The 19,443-nt window shown below is 42.0% G+C and overlaps 2 protein-coding genes across 2 annotated transcripts in view; both read right to left on the minus strand.

Annotated features, from left to right (window-relative positions):
• The window catches only part of LOC118121687 (olfactory receptor 2A12-like), an 8,685-nt gene extending 1,448 nt beyond the window's left edge, over nt 1–7,237 (minus strand). The window contains exon 1 of the mRNA XM_035177738.2: nt 7,215–7,237. Within this exon, the coding sequence (XP_035033629.2) occupies nt 7,215–7,237 (23 nt within the window). The remainder of the gene's footprint in view (nt 1–7,214) is intronic.
• waif2 (Wnt-activated inhibitory factor 2) lies at nt 3,748–6,785 on the minus strand. The gene has a single exon (XM_047343341.1). The coding sequence runs from the start codon at nt 6,534–6,536 to the stop codon at nt 5,475–5,477; it is 1,062 nt and encodes a 353-aa protein (XP_047199297.1). The 5' UTR covers nt 6,537–6,785; the 3' UTR covers nt 3,748–5,474.
• Nucleotides 7,238–19,443: the final 12,206 nt, after the last annotated feature.

The following is a 19,443-nucleotide window of genomic DNA, read 5'->3' on the forward strand; positions in this document are numbered from 1 at the left end:
TTTAAGTGTTTTTATTCTGATTTCAACATCATCATTCATATCATGCAGGTTTCAAACAGAGCCACAAAAAGTGTGAGTTTTTCTGTTGCTAAAATGAGCTTGGCACAATGAAAGCACAGCTAATAGTCATCTAATTATTCATTCAGTTATTGATGGAGTGATTTCCACTCCTGCTTCCCTCTCGTCCTTGACAGGACGGTCCAGCCAGTAAAAGCTTAATTAAGAGCCTCTCAGCAGCGGATGTCCAGTACCATGGGAAACAACCTGTAAAACTGCTGTGGACGAGGCTTTTATGAAATGACATTACCAGTAAGGTCATCAGAAAATCTGTCTGTGATGCTCAGAGAAGCACAGTTATCCTGAATAGGGTTTTACTGTATTGGTTCCAAATGTAGGGATCGCAGCACAGCCAAATATATCTTCATTTATTTTTACAGATAAAATAATCATTGTAGCTTTTCAGTCATGAATAACAATCACATAAACAGTTGCAGCAGGTGATGACTTGAGGTGGATTTCCCTCGTTTTAGGGGTCGCTATCTGTAGGATATTTGACGTCTGAGAGACACTGATAATTGTTATGGTGCCTGATCCTGTGCATCTGGGCCAACTTTACAATTACACAGTTAACCTGTTCAGGATGTTTGCGATTCTTTGTGATGTGCGTCTGTGCTCTCGTTGGAAAGAACGTGAAAGAAATCAACATGTGACAAATTCATGTTTGTCCTCTGTGAGATTGAGGTCAGAAGTTCACTCTACATTTTTCTCATACTGAACAACAATGACTATTTCTTTTTGGTAATTGACGGGCAGGTCAGTGGTTAATTAGTGTATAGATCTGAGAATCCCGTACTGCTTGTTAAGATAGAAATCCACCCTCATGTTCAGAGGTTGATCGACTCGTGGCACTGGCCCATGCTCCTGATCAAACCCCTCATGGCCTTTGAGCTCAGAGGCCAAACAAACGTTCACAGTGTCAGACTGAAGCACATTGGTTCCCATGGTTTGTAATCACACTGCGGGGTCGACAGAAAACAGAATATTGACTGGAGAAATACTCCTTTACTCCTACATACAGATTTATCTTCCTGTGTGGAAGCTTTAGATGTATAGAAGAAGTCACGATAATAATGTTATGATAGAACAAATGCACAGGATTCCCTGAGGGTGTGTTTATCATCAAACAGGACACAGTGACCTCAGACAAAAGACTCACTTGTGCCTTTTTAACTCCTGGGAGTCTTTGTAATGAGCTCCATGTGTAATGACATTACCAGTGAATTACTGGTTAATGAGCTTTTCTGTAACAAACAAAGCTTTTACTTTTCAAATTCAAGCTTAATTAATCTCATTAGAACCTGCTCGGACTCAGTAGGACCCCCCCAGTCTAAACAGTGGAAAGGGATGAAAACTGTTGTTTAATTTAAAGTAAACATGGTGGTTGTCGTACTGTGTGTGTGTGTGTGTGTTTCAGCCACGTCCACTAGGACATTTCCTCCAGCTCCTCCTCTTGTGGGAATCCCTGTCACGTCTTACTGTAAATGACGAGCCGTTCCGCGGAAACCTCAGGTCACATCTCGAGTGGACGCCTGTGTGATCGACCTTTCACGAGCTGAGGGAGGCAGTGAACAATGGTGAACACTCCAGGAGCGTATTTACCCAGGATGCATTCTGATCTTTCATTATTTCCTCTGTCCTATTCCAGAATAGAAAGTGATGATATACGAGTGTACATAGTGTTTCAACATTTTCAGGAGCGGCAAGAAATTATCAGAGTTTAAGAGTTCAAACAAAGCAATATTTTTTTGATGATTTAACAAAATATGAATTTTTGAAGATTGGTCTTTTTTACTTTAACGTAAATCATCTGTACATGAACTTTACCTACATTAAGATGCAAAGTAATAAATACCAAGAATCTGGATCTGCTTTTTTGTCCAGATCTGCCATCCCCCCAAACATAACTTCCTTGGCTGAGGTAATAAACAAATCAATTTTCAAAATAGATCATAACAAAGAATTTTTTATCGTGTTATGTGTTCATATAAGAAATACCGTTGGCTGATATAATAGATTTTTTAATCTTAAATCAATATTTATGTCAACATTGGATCGAAGAAAACAAAGTGCAGTGTTTGAAAAACGTCCCAATGTCCAAAAAGTACTAAAGTTTGATTTCCAGCATCACTATAATAAACCATCTGTAAAATGTTTGATCGGGTTGGGATCAATGGAAGGTACATTTCATTTTCAGAGTCCTGTACACTTTGTCCTTTCAGTCTGTATCCGGCTGCTCGTGTGACGTACAGAGCTACGGTTCGTTCCGTGACCCAGAGGAGACGTAAAAAGGTAAGCCAAATGATTCAGTCCTTGTGAAGTGTCCTCCATTGTCCCTTTTTATTCAAATTAACAGCTGCTCCCTCCGTCTGTCCAAAACCATTTTTGTTAACAATGAATCAGACCTGCAATAAATTTCTAATTGCTGTGGCAGTGTGCTCACGATTTATGTTTTAAGGTGAAAGAGAGTTGCACTAAAAAGTTTTGCTCGCTGGTTTTGTGTAGGACAATGATACCAGAAGCAAAATGCATCATTTTTTAACTTTTCTTATGCCGCTGGCGTCACAGTTAAAGTTTAATTCAAGCATCAAACTTTCAGCTTCCTTCTGCACAGCTGCAGTCCTCCCTCTCCTCTCTCTGCCAAACCTTTTCTCTTATCTCCAGGCAGCAGGAGACGCACGTCCAGCGATCAATAACCCGTAATCTGCACAAACTACCAAACTCATCCTCATACGTCACATCATGAACTTCTTATATTCAGCTGCCCAAGACACCGGTTCCCCCTGGGAAGACCGTCAACATTTACTTACTGTTGTTTATGTGTGACTGCACCCGGAGCGGTTTCACGCAGCCCTACAACCTTAGTGACAATGCTATTCAATCAGAGGTTGATGGGCTGTGAGACCTTAAACAGCACCTCATGCTGAAAGTGTCCCTCGGGAGGAGACAATTTAAAAAGTGATCTGAGTTGCAGATGCTCTGATGTGATTGAATTCTTCGACAGCAGCAGCTGTTCTACAATAAAGATAATATTTTCACGTTTGAACCCCCCCATAGTTGGAAGTTGGGATTTGGCCAAATGTTCATATATAGAGCAAGAGGATGAGTCATCATATTGAACGAGGGAAGGACACCGGGTTCCCGGACTAAAGGACTCTAATGAACTCTTTTCTCTACTCCCCCTTTTCTTTATCTTCCTTTTCGCTGCTCTTCCCTTTTGCTGGGCTCAGCTTAAACCCCCCGTCCCCGCTTCCTTACAAAGTCACTCAGCTGGATAAAGTCATTTACCTGGATGAAGGGGAGCGAGAGAGGGGAACTGACAGAGGGGGAGAGTGTAGGTCAGAGAGGAAGTCTTTGACAAACGTCGTGGGAGAACACGGCAAAATAAAAAGCGGAACAAAGACGTGGAGGAATACCAAGTACAGTGCACGGGAGAACGAAGAGTGGAAGCCTGACTGCTTTGAAAGGCAAATTCACTCTTTTTTGATCAGCAGCTGAACATTGTGTTTCTGCTTCTTTATTTATTTCCCAGAATCCTAAAAAGACAGAAAACGCCGACGGTTGAACACAGAGGAAAGATGGAGGACGTACAGTCAGAGACAGGCTGGAGTGATGAGCTCTGGGCCGAAGAGAGACACTGACTCCAGAGCTCGATCATAATTTTCAGCGGTTTATTAAACACAAGCCTGATTAGATTAAAACCATATTTCCCTCTTCCCAACAAAAACTCAGGCAGATGAGAAATTGTCTTTTACTTTATTTCATTAGCGCAGAGCTGGTCACGATCTTACAATAGTCCAGACTATGAGTCACGGAGAGCTCACACACACACGCACAGACACACACACACGCACAGACACACTCTCACACCTTCTTCTACCAAATGTACAACTTTATTTCCTTTTACAAAACACAATAGGGAACCACTTCCTGTGTTTAACGCCTGGCACGGTGCTGCGTGAAGTCAACATTCCCTGACAGTGACGGTAAATAGCACTGACATAAAGAACACTGCTAACTCACCATTTTGTATTTGACCTTTTTATTCACGTTTTGGTTGGTTTCCTATGTCTACAACAATCACATGCATGGTTAGACTTTGTCTCTTCCTCTTTAGCCCCTTCACTGATAAACTGACCTCATGTCAAATGATACACACACGTGGGCTATTTCCAGAGATCGACCACTGCTCACGAAGACAGGGTTGGTAACCTATCCCATGGGGTCGATGATGAAACATGACAGCTTGCTCCGGCGTCACCTGCTTGCACGAACATGGCACTCCGACGAAACATGTCAGCCTCACTCCACCAGTAGATCATCCGCAGAAATGCCTTGTTCTCCCTGCAGGGTGTCCTGAATAGAGACTATTACACAGTTTATAAGGGCTGCACTGATTCATCGTTTCATTCCAGCATCAGAAATTCAATGTACCATTACTGTATAGCTGTCCCTTGATAAATAAGATAAATAGGCCTAAGTTAGTCTGATTAGCTGCTGTAGACTGCGTGAGTTAACGTGATGAGTGAAAAGCGTAGCTCTCTTGAGAGGATGCTTATATACAATATGTACAATAGGCTACTGCTTAGAAGTTGTGCAAGTTGAACACTTCATGGTCTCAAAGCTGCTTTCAGACATTCACTGAACTCCGCAGAATCTCCGGACACATTCCGGAGGGGCGGATATATGAGAAGGCAAATGTCCAAGTGAGATGATCTGGACTTTGTCTGGAGTGTATCCAGCCAGTCCCCTAGTAAGAACTCCAGAGAATGTCCAGATGAGTCCACGTGGGACCACAGCAGGAGATTCTCCTAAGGATTCGCAGAGAGCGAGAGGGCGTGTTGAGGAAATTTCTAACACATGACAGATGCAGAAATGATAAAAAACAAAAAGAATACAAATACCCCAGGATGAAAAGTGCTGCCATACATGTAGAAGACTCCGACGAAGATGTGAAGAGAGCTTCAGGTGATAGGAACCAATGCCTGTGTCAGTGTGCTGTAAAAAAACCCGAAATGAATAGCCTACTTTACGTCCTGCTTCTGCCTGCTGCACCCCCCTTCACCGAAACAATTGAGTGGAGAATCTCCTGCTGCGTTGTTCATGTGTGAAAGACAAACTCCAGAGAAAGTCTCAAGGAACCGATTCTGCGAAGTTTATATCTGAAAACAGCTTTATAGTCATTTCACTGTCTTTGGCTCTGTGAATATCCCACAGTGAGAGGGACACCACTTACAGTTAATGTTCCAGCTGCTGAGAATGATGAAAATGGTTTTAAAAACGATCGATTTTTGCTTGTGACAGGACACAGCCAGGGAATGACCTCAGTATTTTGTGTATGAAGTACTTTTCCCAGCTGGACATCCCTCCTGAAACACTCCACGTCTCCTCACTCATGTTTCATCGGGTTCATTGTGTTAAACAGCTACGTTGGCCAGTCTGGGGTCTGAGTCCTGCTCATAGCGGTAATGGTAGACCTCCATCTGGTCCCTGCACGCGTCTCTGATGTTGTTGAGCCACCGTTTGATGCCCCCACGGTTGAGATAGAGCACCATGAGAAACACCACCCCAATCAGAGCCAGCACTAACCCGAGGAACACGTAGGAGACCGCCTCGAGGTTCTCGTTCATACAATCCATGTCGTCTTCCCGGAGCATCTCCACGGGGACCCCCCTCTTGGCCTCCGGCTCGCTGCACAGGAGATGCCCTGAATCCGCACACTGGGACGAGTTCTTCAGCCAGTAGTAAAACGCCTCCAGTCCACAGTTGCACCGGAACGGGTTCAATGCCAAGTAGACACGTAGGCGCGTTTGCTGGTACATGTTGGTCACGTTTTCCCAGCCGATGCTCTCTATGGAGTTATTCACCAGCACCAAGGCGTGCAGGTTGTAGATGTCCAACCTCAGCATTGGTATAGACCTCAGTCTGTTCCCCGCCAGCTCCAGTCTGTGCAGGTTTTGCAAAGTTTGTGTGTCAAGCGCGTCAGAGAGCTGCGCTGCGGCTGAAGGTAAAACAGAGTTATTCAGGTAAAGAGAGCGCAGATCAGGTAATCCATGGAAAGCTCTGGATGAGATCAGCTCCAGCTGGTTGTGGCTCAGGTCCAGCAAATGCAACCGGGGGAGCCCCAGGAAGGCGTAAGGCTCAATAGCCTGTATCCCGTTATAGGACAGGGAGAGAGTCGTCATGTCCAACTCCGAGCCGTTGCTCATGAACGCACCGCGCTGTAAAGTTGAGATGTTCCTCCCCCGGAGGATCAGGGTGGACGTCCACTCCGGTATGTCCCACGGTACCTCCGTGTCCTCCCCGTCACGGCAGGTCACCGTCCCCGAGTCTCTGGCACAGACGCAGGAGGAAGGACACGCGTCATCCGTCCTGACGGGCGAACACAACAAACACAACACCGCAGCGTAACGCAAGCACCACTGGGTCCAAGTGGAGGAAAGACGCACTGAACTGTTGGCACCGTGAAATATCCACATCTTCCTCCTCGGTTTCGTCCCAGAGCAGAAAGCTACCGACGAGTCTGGCGAGCAAACACAATCCCCTCAGGTGAAGTCGATTCAAACCGGCGGCACCGGTTACTTTGAGCCACCGGGACACAGAGACGCTGTGTCCGGTGTCATGTCTCCTCTGCCTGCTTCTGGAGAAAAGACGCGTCTTCTTGAGGGTTATTACGCATCGGAAACGCGGACAGCAGCCGCGGTGTGGCTGCGTGGAGAGAGCTGCTGATCCGCGCTCCCTTGGTGGTAATTTTGACGCCTGTCACAGAGAGAGAGGGAGAGGGGGAGAGAGAGGGAGAGGGGAGAGAGAGAGAGAGAGGCTGCAACACAAATACTATAAATGTATCTTTAATATATTGTTCGTTGTTTTACTATCATTATTATTAATATTATTATTAATATATACTTTTTCTACTCTGTATTTCTTTGAGTCCAACCCCTTACAGTATACATTTTCCTATATAATTACAAATTCTAACAACAACAACAATAATAATCACCATCATCATTATACATCTGAAGTAAGAAATGTAGGTTACATGAATAAATGAATATAATTATTTGACCAACATGAAACAAGAAGAACAAAAGGAGAGATGAATAATTAGATGCATAAGTGAATTAGGTTTTTTCCGAGGGAGTATCTTCAAATAAAGACTAGAGGCGATTTTGTTTTGCATTTTGTTCCCGTACGATATTTGTTTTCTGTATACTCTGCCATATCTCATCAAATGGCCTGGCTAAGTCTTTGATTTGCTTACTCCATGTTATTTACATTGTTTGTTTTCAGAAGATAGTTTTCAAAAGTGTTCACTGTTGTGTTGAATGTTATTTTTAGGCCGGTTTCCCGCATTTTGAACTCAAACGACCGCAAACATCATGACCAGAGTGCTAGAGGATAATTTAACAACCAAAGGAGTCGGCTGTTTTCTTTCCATCATGTTTCCATTATCTCAGCGTTAATTTACAGCATCGTCTTTGCTGCAAATCAGCTGCTGTAATTACATGCAGGCACTAGAGCCTGTTTAATGGGGACACTTCTTTCCAATTGATCCCTTTTTTTCCGAAGACACCAAATTTGCTTTCGGGGTCTTGCTCACGCTCGCGACGTCGGCAGTATAGACTTGGCAAACAAATCAATAGGCTTGGATATATATATACGCTTTCAACTGGGAGATTTGCATCGGGTTGTGAAGCTGGAAAGTCACATGGGACTAATCTGTCCTTTTGTCTCTGCTCACAGCTCACCTGGATGAAACAATGGAGTTCTGTATCTAAGTCAGGAAGTAGGCTAATGAGGGCGCAGTGAATTACTCTAATTATGAAATGACTTGGCTGTATGAGGATGTCATACCAAAAATACACTGCTAAAGTTCAGTAGTATTTGGACTATTCTTCCACCTACCAATATAATTCTGTGCTCAATAAAGTAATTAGTGGCGAAAACACAAATAAGGTCAAAGAATGTAGAGTATAATAAAGTATTTTTAGATTTTCTAGATGCTAGTCAGTTAATGTTAGAGATTCGGCAGTTCAGTGCAGGACTTAGTTTAGGAAAGATGGAAAGGAGGAGGGAAGGAAGGAAAGAAAACACAACCTGAAGTGAAGAAGGAGACAATATCTAAAGAGTGGACAGTGAAAATGTCAGCTTCAGCACCATGGACAGCTCCGAATGAAAGCGCGGCACAGTTTGTCTGTAAAAAAACTAAACGAGGGAAGAAAGGAAAACAAATAGAGAAGTGAAGAGGAACGGAGTCTGTTTAAGACAAAGAAAGAGAGATTCAGAACAATGGATAACACAGGATAGTAAAGAAAAGCCAAATTTGACCTAACAGTAATAATCGTTATCAGTGGGTTTAATGTGGTTTCTATTTTTAACAGGACATTGGACACAAAAATAAGTTTCAGGCCGACCAGACCACATTCACCTTTCAACAAGTCAGGTTCAAATCAAATGGTTTGGAAGTTATTTAATTGAATTAGCTGCATTTTATAAACAATAAAACAAGTATAAATAAATGGTGAAGTTTATCAGTGTGTTAAGTAGAGTAAATTATTGTTAATTATTGTCACAAAGTTGGAGGTATTTTGACCAGAATATGAAAAGAACCATGAAAAACAGCCCCAGACCAAAGTTTCTTCATACTTTTGGTATTGTGGTCTACAGAATAAACAGAATATCCACATTTACTCAATAATGCATTTTTTAGACAATAATGAAATAGGAATGTGATGTGTGTGGATGTGAAAGAGGTATAGATCTTCTCATCTAACTTTCAGCAAAAAAACTAAAACAAATAAGAATTTTATTTCCCCCCCTGAAACAGGAAACTTATTTGAAAAGGTCAATGCGAATGATAGAAGGTTATTTTTTGCAGAACTCTATCTGGAAGAGAGGGACAGAACCAGAAGAGATATAAATACAGAGGGAGAGACGGTGAAACTGAGACAGAGAGACAACGAGACGGAGCGAGATAGAGGATGATGGAGAGCGGGCTTACTTCTGGTTCTCCTGATAAGCACAACGGGCCGTAATAATGTCAGCTTGTTGTGCCTGTTACAGCATACGGGACAGTATTTCTCCCACCAAACAAACAAGGACATCTGCTCGGTCCTGCTTGTCCCCCTCTCTGGACCCCAGCGCCCGCTCTATGGGTGTCCGCTCTATCAGGAATACACAGAGGGCTGATTTAGTGGCGGCGGCTGCTATTCACAGGCTGTTGCTGGGATATTGTTATGGTGCCCTCCTCGTGCCCTTCAACTTGACACTGAACCTCGTAATTGATTTACCCACGGCTGCCCACCCCTATCTCCAGATAACAGTGTGTGTGTCCAAACTTGGGGGAGTGCGACCAGTTGCCAGTAACACCTCGGGTGTGTTGTTATTTCTGACAGCTCTGGTGCACGTGTTCAATTTGCAGTGGAGTACTGTTTTCTGTGTGTATACGTGAACTGTGCGTTATGTACGTATGATTACACTTTGTGTTTATTTGTCTGCTGCAAACTAAGTTTCCACTCTCACATTTTGGTTTCATCATTCATCCTTATTGTGTTGTTTGTCATTGATTAGGATTGTTTTTGCCGTCTTTTCACAGTGGATAAGGGCCCATGAGACCAGGTGTTAACTGAACATCTGGTTCTTCATCACCTCCACCAAGGAGGTTCTGTTTGCTGCTGCGTTTGTTTGTTTGTCTGTTAGTTAGCAGGATTACGCAAAAAGTGCAGCACAGATTATCATGAAACTCGGTGGGAGGATGGGGTTGAGGTCAGGGAACAACTGGCTCTGGATCAGGGGGCAAGATGCAGGATACATTGTGAGATCATTTCAACATTTTCATGGATTTCTCAGAGAATAACTCATGGAACTTGATGTTCAGGGGACTGATAGCCATGAATGCAATTTAGATTATCCAAAATCTACCAAACAAATATCCATGAAACTGAAACCTGGTATAGGATAAGAAATGGGTCAATAAAGAACTACTTGAATTGTATCTAATTAGCTGAGCAGCTCTCACATCAACAAATAGAATGGCATAAAACCGGCAGCATTATGTCTAACAATAAGAGAAGAGTTTTAACAGCCAACCTGCTCTTTACTTCATCCTCCCTCCAGCTGACACATAACTGACACTTGCTCATAATTCGTTATGAACCAATCCGCTCAGGTAGAGGACACAAGCAGTGCAGACCATGTGAAGACTGCAGAAACAGACTTCAATGCTTGAAGGTATCACAATTCACAAAGCAGTCAGTGCAGGAAGCGTGAGCTCAGATCTCCCAACGCGACTCAACGCAGCGTCTCAGAACAAATCAGAATCATTACCTGCACTTTGATGATATGTCAGCTAGAGCCTCACTCAGAGAGGAACTGCTGTGTGAAGATGCAACACAAAAGAAAACACTGCAGCTTAGAAGGTTTGTGCACAGATTTCATTTCTGGGATAATAGTGCTTAGAATGTGCGGTTTGATGGCAGAGAAGTTCATCTTATAGAATAATATTAAAGGTGTTGTGTTATTTGCACTGAATTAAAAACATAAAACTCAAATTTCCCTTTTCCAACTTCTCCCATAGTTGCGTTCAGAATCCCATTCTCAAGTCATGACCTTTAAATAAGTTTATCTTTCTCTGACTATGATACCAAACAGCATTTTGCTTCCCACAGTTTCCAATATTACAGCTCTAGTGGTTCCTGCCCTTCTTCCCTTTGACAGATTAGCAATATTCATTTAAATTTTGCATGAAAAGGAGGTAAAGTCGAGTAATAACTTTAATAAAAGTGGAAATTTCTTTCCAGAGACTCAAGGACTTGAAGTTGTAAAATGAAATAAGACGCTGAGTACATCTCCGTAGAGGATACAGACAGACAGACACACACAGACACAGTCAATCTGCTGTTTCCCCCGGTGATGGGGCCTAGGGGGACACACTGTGCTACACCAGGGTGCTCATGGGTAACTGTAATTCTATCTAAAAACTTCCATTATCCTTCTCCTTGCCCTGTGTGTGTACGTGTGATAGTCTCCATTACTTACGAAAAAACAATTGGGGTGAGACGTTGAAGGACTCTGCAGCAACTGTGAATAATGTGGTTTACACACACACACACACACACACACACACACACACACACACACACACACACACACACACACACACACATGGGCTCTAGTACTATCTACCTGACCTCAGAGAGGAGTGTGGGAGTGCTGTGCTCATATGCAGATGGAGATCAGGCTTCATTAATCTTCCATCCAGACTAACTATTTCAAAAAGCCAGTGAAGATAATAACACAACGTTCGCCTCCCTCTCTTCTATCCCCCCCCCATCCAGGATGCAGGTTGCACCCGCATGCGTCTGGTCCACCTGTCTCTCAATCTGCCGATCTGTCTGTCCGCAGACCTGCTCCTTAAACAGTACTCTGCCACTGGATGAATAAGAGATGAGGCTGGAGAGGAGAGGATGGAGGTGGAGGAGAGGCGAAGATGTGCAGCCGAGTCCAGTCGGAGCCTTGCGGGGATCAGGGTGTAAATGGATCTTGAGGAGCCGGTGTCACCTGTCCCGGGACCATTAATTAGTTATTTAGACTTGTAATTGAGTGAGCCACAGCCAGACAGACACAAGCGGCCAAACAAAGCCAAGTCACTCAGTCAGACGAGTTAGCTGTGGCTGCTGATCACTCTGTGTGTGTGTCCTGAGTGGAAAACTGAAGAGCGAGCAGGGGAATCACTGAGTCCTTTTCAGAGCACAACACAAGATAAAACACCTGCAGATGCACATGAGAGTGGAATCTATTGTCTTCCTTGGATTCTGGGGTTTTCAAAGACCAATAAAAGGTCACATGTAGGATAATTTATGAGGCAATTATAATAATTTAACTTTAATAGCTTTTTATCAGTGTGCAGTAAAATGAAATGCAAATCAAAGAAGGGTACTAAAAAAAACAACAGCAGTAAATGATACCGATTAAGAGACGGGGGATAAAACGGACATAACACATTAATATGGGATCTTTAAAAACGGGAAATACACAACAAGTAAGTAGAAGTACATGCACATGTAAACAAGATGAAAGATAATATTAAAAACAAACTAAACAGGCTTTATAAGATCAGGACTTTCTCTTGGTTCTTCTCTTATTCTCTTCCTGTATTGATTAGTTACGTAATATAAAAATAAGTTATTTAAACAATATATTAATAGATTTAATATAATATTAAATTAACCATCTTACCTGCCCACCAAATATCCTTCATATAATGAAAAGTTAATATTCCATGTCAAGGTTGCAGGTGAAGAATGTTTTTAGACTTTAAAGTGACGCCAGAGCAGGAATTCATCACTTTTCAAATTACAGTCTGGACCGTGGAGTATGTAGTTTTTATGTGATGTGTCACATTCACTCAGTGGTGATCCATCGTCCTTTTTAAAACTCTTTTTAGAAGATGATTTGAGAGTCTGAAAGTAACATGATGTGGAAAACAACAGCTATTTACAGACTTAAAGTCACTAAATAGATATGAGTCTCTTTACAGATTTAACTTTACTTTATACAAGTAACATATTAAAATGTATAACAATTAACATGCATTATTTCTTATTCTGCTAAGAAGACTTTTAGATTGAATAACAAACAGTCCCACAAGCATCTTTCAGGATAATTATGACGCTGCAAAAATCAAAATCAGTTTTGTATTTCCTTTAATAGTTATTTACTCACTGTTTGAAGATTCATGTATTTTACAGTCACAAATACACTCTTAGGATTTGAGGACAGTGAACACATTGGATGTGATCAGAGGTGACAAACACATAAACAGATATCCATGACTTCCTGTATCTTTTTTAACCGTCAGACGTCCTTATGCTTTTACGCAGTTAGTATTGACTCCTCCAGTTTCCAGCTGGATTGGTTTCACGTCTCTTCCTGGTCCATATCGAACACTAATGTTCTACCGATCGCGTAACAGAGAAATGTTATGGATACTTGGCTTGCAATGTCTCTATTTAGATTGAATTACAAAACGGTTGATATCTGATGTGCAGGTGACCTCTGTTTGTCCTTCTGGCGGCCGCTGACTGACGGAGCAGGGCCCCCCCATGGCGGTTAAGACGCTCCTGCTGTGCAGTGTGTCAGTGACACCTTGGAAAGTGAACCAACTGCCCGAGTCAGGGCACAAGACACATGGGCGGCCGCCAGTCCGGTTAGAAAGGGTTAATGAGTCCCGGTGCTGGGTGATCTGGTTACAGTGCAACTCTAAGGATAAAGTGTTTTTGGAAAATGGGATTTACTTTTCATTAATGTGTTAATGATAAATAATCACACTATAGATACTGCATAGCATGTTTTTTGTCTTCTGTCCCAGTAACACGATCATACATATATCCTGTTTTATTAAAATACAATAACACAATGCTGATTTTTAACTGTCGAACTACAAAATTAATAATACAAATAATAGTTAATAAAGATTATTATTCATATTATTATTCTAACTTTATTTGTATAGCACTTTTCAAAGCATAGTTTCAAAGTGCTTTGTAAGCAAACAGGATTAACACATTTCATCAAATCGGGGAATAAAGTAATACAGAAATAAAACATAATTTGGGTTTGGTTAAAGTCAAGAGTTTAAGTTTCCAGAGTTTGTCATCAGATAATTAAATATATATAATACTTCATCATTATTAAATACCAACACTGGCCTCTCCAAAAACAATTGTATATAGTTAATAAAATGACAAATAAAGGATTAGAACTCATTTTGTACATGCATCCAGATACTGACTGATTCACTTCCTCCACATCTCTCAGTAAACTTCGGCCCTGGCAGCTTGTCCTGTGGGGGCACACTGAGAGACAATATTTATGTGTGGCAGGGTCAGACCATCAGCGTTAGCGGTGCCCTTCATCCATCAGCAGCTATACACACCTCTGCTCACAGTCAGGGTGGCGCTTCACGCCTGCTGATATGCTCTGCAGCCGAGGACAGTGCGAAGACGGACGAGTGACCAGAGTGTGGTGCTCTCGACTCTCATTTATTCAATAATTCATGTATTTGTAGCTGCTGAGAGACGTGCGATGGGCAGAACTGTGAGTGATGACAGAGGGTAGTCAGGAAATTTACTAAGTACATTTACCCAAGTACTGTACTCAAGTATTTTCACTGTCCTCTACTTAATACATCCACACTGCAGAATAATGTACTTTCACTTGTGAGATTACTGCGCTACATTTACATGACAGTTGTAGTTTCTTTGCAGTTTAAGTAAAAAATATATGATAAGTTTATAAAATGTGGTGATGGTAAATGGTCTTTGTTTATATGTTTCTTTTCTAGTCGTCACGATTACTTAAAGAACTTTACAGTACAGTTTTTATACACAGATTCATACAGTGCATCTATGTACAGCACTTTCTCCATCACACTCACACACTTTCACACATTTGAACCACCGACCCTCTGGTTAGTGGGTTTTGGTTTGTGATCCACTCTGCTTGAGGCCTTTTGTCATGTATCTTATTTGCAGGTTCAACAAAGATGCATACATTTGTACTATGTTTAAAGTACTTAATATGTTGCGTACTTATATGTGCTGTTTACTTATATGTTTACACAAGGCATCAGAGAGAAACAGCATTTCAATCCAGTCTAGGGAGACTAGTCATTAACAGGAGGACCAGCGAGCAGCATCCCTACACGTTGTCCTTGAACACGACTCCAAACCCTAAACTGTTCTGCAGCTGATCCGACACTTTTCTTTTTGCAATGGAGAAAGTTGAAATGAAATTTCCCCCTTTCAATAAAGGATCACATTACATTACAGGGAGGGGCAGCTGATGAATGAGAAGCATGGACAACCATAAGGGTGAATGTCTTCATCATCCATCCACAGGGCTGAAAATACTCGTGCCATTACGGCCGAGAGCAGAGCGGAACATTTGCAGGGAGAAGGGGGTGTGGATAGATGGGCGAGGAGGAGGACGAGGAGATTATCTTACATTTATTATGGTGGAGCAAATTAAACAGGGGAGGTAATTATTTTTATCTGGAGAGGAGAGGGAGAGGGATCTATTCTTAGCTTTTACCCCAATGGCTGGTCCACAGGACAGCTCCACAGCGTTGAGCCTGTTTTACAACCCCAACCCCCAAAGTCCAGCTCTGCTCCACTGCTGCTGCATCAAACACACACAAACGACAGGAAAATACTTGATTGCCAATGAGTATGATTTTATGGAAGTAATGAAAAAAAAGAGTTGAAGGCCTTTTATTCTTCCGTTAACTTATTTAGCTCTGCATAGAGCGGAGAGAACTGCTTACACCACAGAAGATTTCCTAAGTAAATAAATAAATTTCCCCAAGGGCGACTTTCTCCTCAATATTTTTTATATTGAGGTTCGAGGGATGTCAACGATGTTATTGTTCCCCGGAGTGGGATGAATGATGTCAGCAATATTCAGCTTTCATATCTGGGAACATCATAAGAGGAAAGCAGGCGCTCTAGTCGTGAGATGGGAGAAGAAATCATTCCTCTGTGGAGTTTGCTAATAACATCACTCACTGTGGAAAATAATGTGTTGACAATGAAGCCAGGATTTAATGATTATACAGTAAAAACCTCACTCGTGTAAATAAGATGTAATAAAGATTTAAATTACAAGAATCAACTTAACTTCCTGAACTCAAAAACAAAGACACAACAAGTGTCGAACATTCAGGATGTCACGAAGTCACAGGTTCGCCAGAATCACTCGAATCCATCATGAAATAGAACAGTAGTGGCACAACAGTGTGAAACCACATTTAAATCCACTAGATCTCGATTTTTATTTGAATCTCAACGCGCCTGAATTCATTTTCATCAAGATCCATGAATTATTCTCGGCGCAATTCAAGAAAAGGTTGAAAAATGCCCTCATGATGTTCAAAGACAGTAAAAAAAAACTGTCCTGTATCCGCCCCCCTGATCCGGAGTCACACCCAGATAACATACGGATGTGGGCCACTTCAGACAATGATGCAGCACTTCTGGTCTTCTTGTGATATGAGCCTTAAGTGGCCCAAACACCCCAAAACAAATGTGGGTCTTTTCTGGCAAACATGTGGTGCTTTAGGCAAAGTGTAATCTGGATGTGAACCTAAAGTGGCCCATGTGGTAAATGGTAGATGTGGCCCAAATAGCACAAAACAAATTCAGGCCCTATTTGGTTGACATGCGGCATTGCTATGACATTTGGCCCAGATCTGGCAAACAGACATTCCACACGGTCTGTGGGCCGGATGAAAGTGTGGCAGTGTGACAGTGCAGAACCAAACTTTACTGTGATAATCTGTCCAGTATCTTTGCTTAATTCTGCTAGATATCAGACAAACAAACTAAGAAACCCAGATGAAGACATAAGCTGCTTGTAGGAGGTGAATATCTGCACAAAGGGTAAGTTAACCCATCGATCTATCAATGATCAAACCTACATTTCTGTCTGAAGAGCTGAAAATAGGCAAAAGCAGAAGATTTTCACGCCAGTCAAAACCGTGTCTGTGAGGTGCTTAGTCATCAGTGTCTGTCCCAGCAAGGTGAACACGCTGTGTGAGGCGAGTGATTGCCGGTGGGTCCGTTTGCCAACTGACCCCCCCACCTTGTCCAGCGCCGTGCACACCTCTCATGCACACGTACTAAAATTAGCAAGTCCCTCTCTGAAATTCCTCCTCCTTGTCCTTTCTCTTTCTAATAAAGATTTGGACTTTGAACTTGTAGCCTCAGAGTGAAAGACAAAAAAACATACCAATAAACGATTCTTTTTTTTAACTCCATCTGAAATCAAGAGTCTTTTCCAACTGTTTTAAATTTTAAATTCATCACTGTACTTAACATTCAGTGGTGAGTGACAATGATTTACCGCCAGCCATTTCCATAATAGTTGGTAATAACCTTGCCTGTGTGAGAGAGCGATGGGGGATTTTATTTTTACATGAGCACCAGCCACATTACCATCATCTGCATCATGTATCAGATGTCCTCCGCTGTGGAGAGAGGGGCTGAAAGACGGAGGAGACGGACTGAAGGAGCAAATCCACTTAAAGGCAAACGCGGACACCGGAGAGTTTGAGGGGGTCGGAGCTCTCGGGGTGAGGAGTGAGGAGTGAGGGGCTCATGTAACTGTCGGGGGTTCGATAAAGGTTAACATGAGACCCTACACAGGGGTCTACAGGGAGGCTTCAGAGTGCAGGGTGGTGAGAGGGGGATCAGGGGGATCATTACTGTGCAAAGACGTCATGATCGAACCAAAAGGAGCAACTTCAAACTATTACAGCAACATATACTGTGTGTTCCATTGGAGTGTTGGTGCCATGCAGGCACAAGAAAAGAAAAAAGGAGAAGAGGAAGACTTTGTTTTCATTTCATTTTCTTGAGAAAAGCTGCAATCTGGAGAAGAAAGAAACAATAAAGTCAAAATGTGGAAGTAAACTTGACATTTCAAGTTAAAGTCTAAATTCTGAGATTATATCAAACGACACCCAAGCGCATAGCTGCCTTAACAAATTATCAACGTGTGACATTATTTCTCTTTTCTCACATAAACACAGTGGTAATCAGGTCGGCTTTGTTCTCCAAGGAGAAAAGAATATCTCTCTGATTTAGTTTGAAGTTTCTCTCAGATTTCTGACTTTATTCTTGGCGTTCCAACTTTATTGTCGACACTTTATACTCGAAATACAAAAGGAAAAACTAAATCTTCCTCCTCCTATTTTTGTGTCTGGGCCCTATGCTCTTCCTTTTTGGTTTGGTATCCAGTATTTCTTTCATTTCAACAACTATACAAAACTAAGCAATACAAATATATTACTCTTATAGCTATTCAAATTCTATGAACATATCTGAAAAACACAGATGGCCATTCCTTTTTTGGGCTGTGGCTCAGTTTGACTTTTTGGGACAAATGTTATGGGAACAATCGTTTTAAGAATTGAGAATCTGCGTCTCTATTGGTCAAAGAAACTGACTTACTTTGGTAAAAAACTATTAAGATCAGGATTAAGATTAAATAAAAGATCTGAGTACTTTGTTTACCTGTGACTGATGGTGTGAGCATGTGTGTTGGTCTTATCCCTCACTCCACCAAGGTCAGAGTTCATTGTCATGGCAGTGACGGTGTGTATATAATTCATGCAGGGGGAGGTTGTAACGTTGATGACCAGCAGCTGAGTCAGGCCGGGCTCGGCTGCCGGTAACTCGGCCGGTGTGTGTCACAGATATTGATGCAGGCCTTGTCACAGAATACACACGCGACAGCTTTTTGTTTGCGGTCTGGACAGTTTTGATTGCATTATGTATAGCAAGACATCTGATAAGATCGAGGTCACAGCCTCTGGAAATGGCCTCAAATGGCACCGGACGGTCAAATAAGGGCCCTGGGATCTGATATGCCAGCAGCACGGGGACGTCTGCAGACTTATTTACTGCTGGTGTCTCTCTTTTTCATCCTCCTTTGTCCCTTTCCCTCACTTTGCAATCTTCCTCTCTCGGCTCCAGGCTGATACAGAAGCACAGGCTTAAGAATACAGGAAGGGATGAGCGAACAAACAAACAGCTCTGAGGACATAGGATAAGCAGAGATGTAGAGAATTTGCCAGAGAGTGTGAAAACAAACACAAACCGAAGCTGGTCCGTGATTTGACCCTGTTTTCTGAAGTGTCTTTTATTAGAGTTCATCAGAGGAATATCACCTCATTTGAAATTCAAACACTGTAGCTTCATGATGTCTAATTAATAGGAAAACTATGTTATCACTTGCTCATTATTTCAGATTGTTAGGCTGCATTAGTGAACTGTATCTCTTTTCTCTTGATGTCTATGTAAGCCGTCTTATCTGTGGCTCTAGATATGAAGCTGCATCAGTGACTCACCCACTGAAAGACTAAATCTGTCTGTCACATCCTAACGTTCATATTACTGTCGTTCATTAGGAAAGGAATCTGCTCGGGGGTTTTCTGAGAGGGATTTGAGTGGGGGGGGGGGGAGTTACTGTATCAAGTTAATTTGAATTTAAAAATTAATTATTTGCACCAGACTGTGGATCAGTGTGATTCATTCAGTCACTTCTGATTTATACCAAGAGAAAGTTACGTGTCTTTAAATATATCATAAGTCATTTCATAATAAAACATGAAGTTTGGTTTTCATAGTTTTGAATAGTTTTGTTGGGATATAAGCTTTTGAACATGGAGCAGTTTAACATTCATTTAAGTTCTGTTGTAAGTCAACAAGACATGAGTCATTTGTTTTGTGGCACTGATTGTCCCAACAAAGCCAGGAAGTAAGTGAAGAAAGCAACTTCAAAGTAAAACAGGATCTGCAAACAAAGCTATAAATTTAAAAAATC

This window comes from Hippoglossus stenolepis, chromosome 15 (genome assembly GCF_022539355.2).
Source record: "Hippoglossus stenolepis isolate QCI-W04-F060 chromosome 15, HSTE1.2, whole genome shotgun sequence".
In the NCBI taxonomy this organism is placed as follows: Eukaryota; Metazoa; Chordata; class Actinopteri; order Pleuronectiformes; family Pleuronectidae; genus Hippoglossus; species Hippoglossus stenolepis.

Coding starts and splice junctions, on each gene's coding strand:
- waif2 (XM_047343341.1), bottom strand. CDS start 6,536: ATGTGGATATTTCACGGTGCCAACAGTTCAGTGCGTCTTTCCTCCACT.